This window comes from Tachypleus tridentatus, chromosome 6, assembly GCF_004210375.1.
Source record: "Tachypleus tridentatus isolate NWPU-2018 chromosome 6, ASM421037v1, whole genome shotgun sequence".
Lineage (NCBI taxonomy): Eukaryota > Metazoa > Arthropoda > Merostomata > Xiphosura > Limulidae > Tachypleus > Tachypleus tridentatus.
Window position 1 is genome coordinate 53,866,806 of NC_134830.1, and position 12,699 is coordinate 53,879,504.

The window sequence follows — 12,699 nt, forward strand, 5'->3', positions numbered from 1 at the left end:
TCAGAACCCAAGTACAGGCCCTTCATCTAATCAGGTATATGTAACATCACCTCAATGCTCTGGGAATGCAAGTGAATAACCTTAACAAAGTTACATACAATAACAAATATGATGTAAATTTTTATTAGCAAGTGTGTAGCGAAAACGAAATTTAACTATATCACTGGATATGGCAAAATAAAACAAAAACAATGAAGTTTTATGTCATCAAAACAAAAGTGGTACGAGTAAGGATGTATGTAATGAGTGATAGGGTTCAGCAAGTTAAATTACATCCAGAAAACAGAAGAGAAAAAAGATGGAATTTATGGGTTTTGAGCACTTTTTACTTCATCATACAGAAACCCAAATTAAATTAGGGGTGTTAATGATATTATGACATTATGGCTAATCCATTTTTTGATATTATAAAGCGGACCAGCTGTTTAACGATTATATATATTGTTACTGATTTCTTAAGCATTTACGTCACAGATTCTCGTTACAGTTTTTCCTTCAGTGAAAAAGAAAATGAATCTTCAACATGTATAGATACCATTAGATAGTATTGTTTGACGAAACCGGAAATCCACTAATGGAAAGTGTACAGAAGATAATACGATAACTGAGTAAACATAGAACTGAACTGAAAGAGAGAATGCGTTAGAAAAATTGGAATTTACGAGGTGGAACTTCATCAGAACAACAAAAACATACCAGGTGGAAACATGTGGTGAATACAAAAAAGTGCTCCCTCCCCGAGAATGTTGTTAATTTGTTATATCTCTTATTACATAACAGAAAAATGTGTAAAATTACAAGTTTTTAAAACGCATGCGATGATATCTGTTTAAATAAGATCTCAAACTCTAATTTTAACACTGGCTTTTGTAAATACCTGAACTTTTCATGATTTTAGTCACATTTTGTCATTAAGTGTCATGTACCTGCTGTAGTTTCATACATCTTCCTATTCCAATTAGTATACAATATCACCGAACTATTTCTCTGCAATAATCGAATGTAAAAATGAAACTCAAACAACTTAAACCAGTTTTACAAGTTAATATTTAGTCGGTATTCCCTTTGATTTCAGTACTGCTTCATATTGACGTGGCATGCTTTGATTTCAGTAGTGCTTCATATTGACGTGGCATGCTTTGATTTCAGTACTGCTTCATATTGACGTGGCATGCTTTGATTTCAGTACTGCTTCATACTGACGTGGCATGTTTTGATTTCAGTACTGCTTCATATTGACGTGGCATGTTTTGATTTCAGTACTGCTTCATACTAACGTGGCATGTTTTGATTTCAGTACTGCTTCATATTGACGTGGCATGTTTTGATTTCAGTACTGCTTCATACTGACGTGGCATGTTTTGATTTCAGTACTGCTTCATATTGACGTGGCATGCTTTGATTTCAGTACTGCTTCATATTGACGTGGCATGCTTTGATTTCAGTACTGCTTCATACTGACGTGGCATGTTTTGATTTCAGTACTGCTTCATATTGACGTGGCATGTTTTGATTTCAGTACTGCTTCATATTGACGTGGCATGCTTTGATTTCAGTACTGCTTCATACTAACGTGGCATGTTTTGATTTCAGTACTGCTTCATATTGACGTGGCATGTTTTGATTTCAGTACTGCTTCATATTGACGTGGCAAGCTTTGATTTCAGTACTGCTTCATACTAACGTGGCATGTTTTGATTTCAGTACTGCTTCATATTGACGTGGCATGATTTTTGATTTCAGTACTGCTTCATACTGACGTGGACGTGACATGCTTTGATTTCAGTACTGCTTCATACTAACGTGGCATGTTTTGATTTCAGTACTGCTTCATATTGACGTGGCATGTTTTGATTTCAGTACTGCTTCATATTGACGTGGCATGTTTGGAATGAGTTTGTACAGATATTCCTGATTAATTGACTTCCATGCTTCTTTGAGTACTTCAAAAAATTCTTCTTCCGTGTTTGGCTTGTGATCTTTTATTAATCGGTTTAACTCAGCCCATATATTTTCAATCTGATTAATGTCAGGTGATTGACTTAACCATTCCATAATATAAATTATCTTATTTCTAAGATATTTCTTAACGACTCCACAATTGCAAATAAACTTGTTTGATCATTTTGTAGGCTAATTGGAATAATAAGATCGAAGAAATTACAGCATGTGAGAAAATGTAACTAAAATCATGAAAAGTTCGATGATTTCCGAAAGCTAGTGTTAAAATTAGTGTTTGATATCATATTTGAACAGTTCTCGTCGAGTGCGATTTAAAAACCTATAATTTTGCATATTGTTTTTTGTTATCTAATAAAAGATATGACAAATTAACAACATTTTCAAGGAGGGTTACATTTTTGTACACCCCTGTATTAAGGCAATACACCTGTGATAGGCGAGATCAGTAGTAGGCTAATACAACTATAATAATGAAATTATATTAAGATATCACAACTGTAATAGGTGGAATTACATCAAGGTAATAAAACTGTTATAAGCTGAATTACACCAAGATAATACAACTATAATAGGTATGATTATATCAACATAACACTATTGTAATAAGCAGGATTACATCAAAATAATGAAACTGTATTAAATGTATTGTCATCTTGTAATTTTGCTTATTTCAGTCAGTCATATTATCATGATGCAATACATTTAATACAGTTTATACAGTTTCATTATTTTTCTGATTAATAATAATCAGAATTACATCAAGACAATAAAACTGTAATACATTGAATTATATCAAGATAATACAACTGTAATAGGCGGAATTACACCAAGGCAATGAAACTATATTAGATGAGAGTATATCAAGATAATACGTGGGATTATATCAAAATAATATAACTGCAATAAGTTGGATTATATGAACACCTCTGCTTTAGAGGATACTACGTAATATTTATAAAAATACATTAGGCAGGACTGTGTATAAATTTCAAAATTGCAGTAGATGGGATTATGGAAATAAACCAAAGCTGTAGAAGTATTTGTTTCTTATAATATTTTCCCTTTTCGTATCATTCATTATAAAAATTGGATTAAAATTCTAACTTAATGCAGTTAGCCTGCTCAGTGACGCATCAGTATAGCTTATAACGCTAAAAGCAGGATTTCGATACCCTTTATGGTTATAGCTCAGAGAGCCCATTGTGTAGTCTGGAGTTTAACAACAAACGAATAATAAGCATTGCACTTATCTATTCATCTTTTAAAATTATAAGATGACAAATTAAACGTTTCAATATTTTTTCTAAATCATGTTTTTTATACTTTATATGCAGTATTTTAATATCATTCTTTAAATGTACCACAGTTTGAAAGGTAATTGATTTTAAATTTCGACACTAGACTCATTTTTTGTCAAATCAATCCAGACTCTGTTCTTATGTTATTTCTCTTTAGCTGCTGCTTAGGCCGTATTCTTTAAAATATTTTAAATCTCTTTAATTAACATCGCGACAAATTTATCAGCACCATTTAAACACATCACGGAAGACAAGTAACTTACATCAGTGAGCTGTCTGTATAGCAGTAATCACTTTTAGAAGAACCTTAGCGTTGCTAGGAAACTCTTTCACAGAGAATACTTTTTTTTTTTAGGTTATCACTTCAGTTAAGATGGATCGAGACATCACAGCCTACACAGTAGTTTTAAAATTTTCCTTATAAATGTAAACATTCTGCATTTTGGTTATAACTCCCATCATAAAAGATGCTAACGACACCTGACATTTTTTTTTTTTTTTTAGGGACTTACACAACACTTAAGCTATCCATTTTAAATTACAATAATATATAAAAGTTCTATATTTTCAAAATCTAAGTTATTCACTTTGGACCGTAAACTAGTTTTTTCGTTTTTTTTCTACAGTATTTATAGCTTTTTACAACGCTAAAATAAGGAGTTCGATTTCTCTCAGTGGGCTCAGCAGATAGCCCGATGTGGCTTTGCGATAAGAAAACACACACACACACATGCTTTACCTCTAGAAATTACTACGCTATTAAAAGGCCAATTCTCGTCATATATCAGCAGGTTAAGGCTCAAGTTGAAAACTACGTAATACCGGGCCTGGCATGGCCAAGCGCGTAAGGCGTGCGACTCGTAATCCGAGGGTCGCGGGTTCGCGCCCGCGTCGCGCTGAACATCCTCGCCCTCCCAGCCGTGGGGGTGCATAATGTGACGTTCAATCCCAGTATTCGTTGATAAAAGAGTAGCCCAAGAGTTGGCGGTGGGTGGTGATGACTAGCTGCCTTCCCTCTAGTCTTACACTGCTAAATTAGGGACGGCTAGCACAGATAGCCCTCGAGTAGCTTTGTGCGAAATTCTAAAACAAACAAACAAACGTAATACTGAGAACCAAAGTATTAAGTATCTATTATTTGATTTATTTTACAGAAAAAAAACAAATTAATATTTGCTGTATCTACCGCTGGGTATTCGGAATTTGGCGTTGTAATTCCTTAAATTTACCGCTATCCTGTCGGTAGATTTCAATACTAAACAAATAAATTAAATTGCTAGCTAATAATTTCGGATCTCTTATTTACAGACGTAAATAGAGAGAAATATATCATAATATTCGAATTTATTTTGTATTGCGATATGATGTACCTTCAATATTAAATATATTTTGATAAATTTGTAAAATAAATTTTATTTTGTAAGAAACACAATAAATAATGTCCAGGCACCAGAGGGAATTATTTCAATTCGATGTTTACTGATTCTAGTTTATAGAATTGAAATGAAAGAAAACAAAAAAGCAAATATAAGTGTAATAACAATATAGTCAATGCATCCAACTGATTCACCATAAGTAAAACAAGTTACAACGCTCAAATTTTGGTTTCGATAAACGTGGTGAACAGAACACAGATACTCCATTGTGTAGTTTTGTGTCTAAGAAGAAAAAGAATACCGCCAGGAAATATCTCAGATGTTGATATGATATGACGTGAAGCAATAGTAAAGTAACTGAGACATACAGGGAAAAACAACCTTTAAAAATGGCAGCTCGAAAATGTTTGATGATACTGTGATTAGTTTATATATTGAGGCACAAGCTGAAAGTGAATACGGTGAAAACAGTAAATCGGGATCTAGCTTATCTGACGATGACACGTCTGCTACAAAGAAAATCGACTAAATAATAAGGCTTATTTGTTATTAAGTACGAGGCTTAACAATGAACTATGTTCTATGCCTGTCACAGGTATTGAAACCCGAATATCAGCGTTGTTAGATGTGAGACTTACAGCTGAGCCACCGGGTTGAAAAGAAGAAATAAAAATCAACTTTATTTAATAAAGTGGAAGAAAGAATATACATTGCTTCTGTCAACACCACTTAGGCTGGTGCAGAATCAAAACCAGGTGGAATCTTCACACTGTGTACAGAATCAAAACAAGGTGGAATTTTCACACTGTGTACAGAATCAAAACCAGGTGGAATCTTCACACTGTGTACAGAATCAAAACAAGGTGGAATTTTCACACTGTGTACAGAATCAAAACAAGGTGGAATTTTCACACTGTGTACAGAATCAAAACAAGGTGGAATTTTCACACTGTGTACAGAATCAAAACCAGGTGAAATCTTCACACTGTGTACAGAATCAAAATCAGGTGGAATCTTCACACTGTGTGAACATTTCAAACAGTCTTTTAACATATTTTTACACTTGACTTTTGTTTGAACAAACATATACTGGCAATTTAGAGAAAGTGGATAAAGACATTTGTGGTCTGAAATTTCATAGTTTTTTTTGGCTTTCACACTCTCTCAGGTATTATAAAGATGAAATCATACAAGTTTGACTGGATGAAACAGGTCGATTTTTAATGAATACAGATATTACACCCAAACATCGTTTTGAGGTTGTTTTATGCGCAGCTAATAACTTTAACAGGAGAACTAGGTCGTAATTCACAATACAGTCTGTCTGTCTGTTTAGAAATAGAAAAAACTGAGAGAATTGCCAGTGCAAGATTTCTTCTTCTCCATCGGAATTCGGTTCATGTTTTGAACCAGGTAGGGTCAGATTCAGCTCAGACCTTTTTTCCCGTCTTAGGAATTTTTATTTTTGTTGCACTGTTACTGAATCCTAGGTAGTAACCCTTTTTAGATTGTTACACAGGCCTGGCATGGCCAGGTAGTTAAGGCACTTGACTCGTAATAAGAGCGTCGCGGGTTCGAATCCTCATCACACCAAACATGTTCGTCCTTTCAGCCATGGAGACATTATAATGTGACGGACAATCGCACTATGCGTTGGTAAAAGAGTAGCCCAAGAGTTGGCGGTTGGTGATGGTGAGTAGCTGCCGTCTCTCTAGTCTTACACTGCAAAATTAGAGACGACTAGCACAGATAACCCTCGTTTAGCTTTGCGCGAAATTTAAAATATTGTTACATATGTTTTGTTCATTGTCCACACTTTTAATCAACATACACATTGCGTACCATGTCCAATTCATGGATTAATATTAATTCGTATATTTTCATAAGCTTCACTTTTGTACAATCGTACTATTAATCTGTGTTCACAATCCAGTTCCCCTAATCCTTTCTGTTACTTACAAAACCCTTTTAAAATAGAGTTACATTTGTACCTTATTTATATGCTTAGAGGGAAGAGGTACTCAGGTCTTGGTTTATCATGTATTATGTAACTCTTTAGTTTAGTCATTGGTTCATTTTATAAATATTTGTCTTTTATAATATTGAAGCGAATTGTCCAGAAGTTGGTCTTTTGTTGGGATTAAAGTCGTTACAAAGATGTGTGAGTTTTAAATTTAGCGATATCATAAAAATAAAGATGATAAAGTACATGTTATTACAACGACTTTGAATACACAGATTGCAAGTTATTTGAAAACCATAACCAATGTAAAAAGATGTGTCCAAGCAAAATATTCCAAAAAAGCTACATTTTGACATCGTAACGTAGGTCGTGTTATCAAGCCGAAACTTGATCACTTTTGGAATGGGTATGTAAAATCTTTTACCAAGGTAAAATATTTATGCATTCAGATCATGAATTATTCAGAATTCAAGTTTTTAGTCAATCGGAAATAAATATAAAGTTATATTATAATGAAGGGAAGTACCACAATAGTACCTCGTGGAATTATATATATATTTTCACTTTTTTTTCAAGAATTCTGAGGTTTGCAGAGGCTTTGTGGAACCGAGAGCTGCAGCAATGTCAGTCCAATGTGTTAATTCGTCACTGACAATGATACTAATGCATATAAACCGATTCTCTCCTTTATTAAGACAACCACACTTTCATACTTATTTGCAGAATACTTTGCTTGTTAATATTTACAGGGGCCTGACATGGGCTAGCGCGTTAAGGTGTGCGCTTCGTAATCTGAGGGTCGCAGGTTCGCGCCCGAGTCGCGCCAAACATGCTCGCTCTCCCAGCCGTGGGGGCGTTATATGTGATGGTCAATCCCACTTTTCGTTGGTAAAAGAGTAGCCCAAGAGTTGGCGGTGGGTGATGATGAGTAACTCCCTTCTCTATAGTCTTACATTAGGGACGGCTAGCCCTCGTGTATTTTTGCGCGAAATTAAAAAACAAACAAACAAAAAATTCAATCTGAACAGATCATGATGCACTCAAATGGTTGATAAATCTTTATAATCCAGAAAGCAAGGTGGTTCCAGACATTTCAGTAATACAACTTCACCATCGTGGAAGTGCTAGTGCATTAGCAAAAGAATTTTATATTACTAAAGAATGTACAGACTGGGAATACAAAATATTGAATACAGAACAGAATCCAATATAGGATATCATTAAAACGCTCTTGTTGTTTTAAACCTATCTTATTAAGTCTACTGATCTGAATATGATCATTAATACCTATAGCTTTCTTCTAGTAACTTCTAAAGAGCAGCTTTAAAAATATATTTCATAATAGTGTATATGTCTTCACGTTCGGTTTGTTTGTTTACTTTTGAATTTCGCGTAAATCTACACGAGGGCTATATGTGCTAGCCGTCCCTAATTTAGCGGTGTAAGACTAGGTGGAAGGCAGCTAGTCATCACAACCTACCTCCAACTCTTGGGCTATCTTTTACTGACGAATAGTGGAATTGACCGTTACATTATAACGTACCCCAAAGCTGAAAGGGGCAAGCATGTTTGTTGTGACGGGAATTCGAACCCGCGACACTCACACTAGGGTTCATTTGATTTCAATTTTAACAGAATTATACTAATTAATTCTGATTTTAATATCATTTCAACTATTGCCCATTATAGATTACAAAATATACATTAAACCAACTTTCAGTTGGAAATACTGTGTTTAGATTAAAAAAAGTTTATATAAATATATTTTTAACACTGAGTCTCTAGGTATAAAAACCAAAAAGTTTGTAATCATAATGTCGGTAATTTAATAATTAAAATAAACAGCAGTCCAATAGTTTTGTAAGAATATTATTATTGAATAAACAATCAAAACTGTAGATGCAGATAATCTCAAATTAATTGGCCTGGCATGGCCAGGTGGGTTAAGGCGTGCGATTCGTAATCTGAGGGGCGCATGTTCGAATCCCGGTTGCACCAAACATGCTCGCTTTTTCAGCCTAGGGGCGTTATAATATGACAGTCAATCCCACTATTCGTTGGTAAAAGAGTAGCCCAAGAGTTGGCGGTGGGTGGTGATGACTAGCTGCCTTTCTCTAGTCTTACACTGCTAAGTTAGAGACGGCTAGCACAGTAGCTTTGTGCGAAATTAATAAAAAAACAATCAAAATAATTTTTACTAAATTTCAATTCAAGTGTTATTCACTTAGTATATGACGTCTTTGTAAACCAGATGCCGAAATTCGTAAACGTGTAATAATTATAATTTATCTGAGCTAAAGGTTACTTACAACAATGGCTATCCTATGGAAGCTATTACCACATAACAATTTAACATTATATCTATATTCATTCCCTGAAACAGATAATCCTATCTCAAGTGGTGATACAGATATTTCTTCAAACTGGTATGATTTTAAGGTTTCTTTATCTCGTATATTATTATTTGAAATAATCGTTGCTGTAGGCAACCTAAGGATTGCGGGATACCGCACTTGATCTTTATTTGGTTTGAAAGTGTGGTATAACGTGTTGTTTTTGTATTTGTTTTGTGATGGCTTTAAAAAGCCGCTCTAACCACCAGCAGCCAATGAGAAGTCTTAACGAATAAGAAGCTAGTATTTTGTGAAATATAAAATGTTATTGAGAATAACTTTGTGTTTCATTTGTTTACTCTTTATTTACTTGTTTTCCTTTGCTACGCATGTTTCATTCATTCTTTATATAAGATTTCTGGAACTTGCTATATCACAAGTGCTTATAACTTTCTTTCAGATACAAACATAGAATTCCACACAATCACTCCTTTATATCATACAAATCTATACCCGATGTTCACTAACTCTTTTATACGAATGTGTACACGATTTTAAATATGCTACATTTCATACATATTATTATGTTAATATTGTCAAAACTTACTTTCTCATACATGTTTAATTACTGACAAGTAAGAAAATAGTAAAAAAATAACCACGATACTTTATAGCACGAGCTCGCCATTCAAGTTTAATTGACAGCACTAATATGCAACAACTAGATATTATTCTATGTAGTTCTCTATTAAGGGTTTACAGAATTTATTAAGAGTCCCAGTTGTGAAACGAAAAGTTGAATAAATTTAATATTATTTCTGAAATTTTATAGTTTTTTTGATGACGTTTATCGTGTCATCAATTTTCCATACAGCTCTAATTAAATTAAACTGTGATAAAATTCAACGATGTCTTGATGAAGTTCGCGTTTCGAGAACATTATAAAAATGAAGTGGCGTTTGTGTGTTGTTTCAATTATTTTTATATATCAATAATACTATTACATAGTTATCTGTAGTCAGTACCTGTAGCATATTATCCTCAAATATATAAAAGTATAAAATACAATAAAAATATTTCACGATTAATTAAATTGTAAGAATAACAAAAAATCGCCTTCAAACTTTGTTGTTTTTTATTTATCTTCATTTTAAAATATTGTCTCATTTTGAATGTATTAATATAGAACACGTATCTGTAAAAATATCAACCGCTGAATTTACAGTGGATTCAAGGAGTCGAGGCTTTGTGTTTGTTAGTATAGGCGTAGGCCTAACAAATATCAGTAGATTTACTTTTTTTGTTGTGGAAAGAACTGAATTAATGTAAATTTGGTGTCTACCACAACGTTGAAAATAATTACTCGTTAATCCAAAATTTTTAGTACTTATATAAGTTAAAGTATACAATATTAATAGACTTTCAGTCGTACTAACAATTAGTGTCTGTGAACTAACAGTAGTAGAAGTTAAAACGAAAGAATAAAGAAATGAGCCGTGACGACAGTGATCGAGAAGTAAGTGTTATTTTATTTCTTTCCTAGTGGACTGTTGTAATTATGTAATCTAATAAAAGTATGCACATCACACTAATAGCATAATTGATAATTACTTATATATTTTATTATAATATACTCTGTTTTTTCCGATTTCACTGTGATTTAACATAATAACGAGGCTTACATTTATGTGTTACTGCAGCGTAGACTACGTTTACGCCAAGTAAATTTAGTAATTTTACTGTAATTTAGGCCTAACCGGTAAAGTTATGCTGTTTTGAGAGTGTGACACTAGTGTTGTTAACCTTAAAATTAAGTAGCAGTTAGAACTATCAGTGTAGTAAGTGAGCCCCATTACATCGGATTTTTTAAATATTTATTCATGAAACTCACTTGAGTACAAAAGTACATTCTTTTAATAATAAATTGGCAAACAACGATCTGTACTACAAGCATAACAAGTGATTCTCACTTCGTTATGCTTATAAGCTGCTTGCCAACTTGTTTAACAAGTTGCTTGTGGGTTTTTGGCCTTGCTTGCTAGTGTTAAGGGTTCTCCAAGGCTCAGAATTATATAAAAAAAGTAATTGTCTTTTATAGCTTACAGAATCAAAGGCATTATAAAAAGAAGCACTAGTAGATGAGAGAGTTTATAAACTAAATTTATATAGAAGTTGTGATGAATTCATTAGAAAATGCTGTGTAAATGGATTAGATAGTTATATGAGTATAGAATTAAATAATTAAAATTTAATAAAAATTTTATTATATTAATAAAAAAGCTTTAAAGTAACTAAGTATGTTTTTTAGAATTTAATTTTAAGTGTTTATTGCATGAAAGGTATTGATACTCTTTCACTTTCAGCTAATAAATATAATAACAATCTCAGTTCAGAAGATTTTAAAAATATTAAAATAATAAAAGTGTGTGAGGATAATTTTCTTTGTAAGAAGTGTTTTGTTTTGAACTTTGTGCAAAGCTACTTGAAAGGTATCTGCACTAGCTGTTCCTAATTTAGCAGTGTAAGACTAGAGGGAAGGCAATTAGTCATTACCACTCGCTGCCAACTTTTGGGGTACTCTTTTACCAATGAATAGTGGGATTGACTGTAACATTATAATGCCCCCACATCTGAAAGGGTGAGTATGTTTGGAGTGATAGGGATTCAAACCTGTGACCCTCGGATTATAATTCGAGTGCCTTAACCACCTGACCATGCTGGGCCCCCTGTAAGAAGTGAAATGAGAGTTTGAGAGAAGTAACAACACTCAGGTGTTGAAGATGTTAAAGAAAATAAATGAAATAAAATGTTTGTTGGGTAATTTCTGTTGGCCATATGATTAGGTTGAGGTTGTTTATATAGCTATGTAAATATGCAGAATAGTTATTGTACTGGTAACTACAGCATTATTTACTTTTAAGTATAGAGAAATTGGTGGGGATAGCCCCTTCTTTGTCTGAGAATGTTGTGTTTTGTTTTTTTCTTAGGCTTGTGGGTAACTGTGTACTAAGTACATAAAAGATTCTGCTAGTAAAGTACTATTTTATAACATTAGTTCTTAGTACTGAGAAATGTGCAATTTCATTTTTGCAAGAATACTTGAGTAATGGTGGTTATAGCATGATCTATAAGTGAAAAGTAAGATATGACAAAGATCATATCTAAGTTACAGAATTAATAAAAGTTGTGTCTCAGTATTGAAAAATGTGGCTTTCAAAAACTAACTTTTTTGAAGGGGGAAGGATGAAAATCTTTAATTGGTATGACATACTTTTGAATTAGTTTAAAATTATAAGTTTTGTCTTGAAATTTTCTTGCATTATCAATTTGTTTTGCAATTTTTCATGGGACTTTTGCATTCATGGGTGAAATAATCTGTCATTGTTAAGCACCTTTGCTATTAATATTACTTGATATGAAAAGCTTCTTGAGGTTTATGTTTGTTTTAATCCTAAACTGATTTAAAACTTAGATTGATGAGTAGGTGCATAAGTAGGTAGTTTTGTTTTTAAATTGGTTGGCAGAAAAACTTTAGGAAAGACCACAAGTTCTGTTATCTCACAAAACATCATACATTAAATCCTGATTATAATTGCTGTCAACATTTATTTTAACAAAATTACAGAAATTTAAAATTATTTTGCAACATATACTTGCTTGTTGAAGTTGACCTCAGTTGATGCAGTTGGATGTTGCTGACAATGTTATGGTTTTTCATCTATTTCATCTGATTTATCAAGTAGATCTTCTAGAACTTCTCTTCAATT

The 12,699-nt window shown here is 33.0% G+C and overlaps 1 protein-coding gene across 2 annotated transcripts in view; it reads left to right on the forward strand.

Moving 5' to 3' along the window:
* Positions 1–10,147: 10,147 nt before the first annotated feature.
* Positions 10,148–12,699, forward strand: part of LOC143252537 (transformer-2 protein homolog beta-like) — a 41,257-nt gene continuing 38,705 nt past the window's right edge. For both annotated transcript variants that reach the window (XM_076504831.1, XM_076504832.1), the window contains exon 1: positions 10,148–10,448. In XM_076504831.1, the coding sequence (XP_076360946.1) occupies positions 10,422–10,448 (27 nt within the window). In that variant the 5' untranslated portion in view covers positions 10,148–10,421. The remainder of the gene's footprint in view (positions 10,449–12,699) is intronic.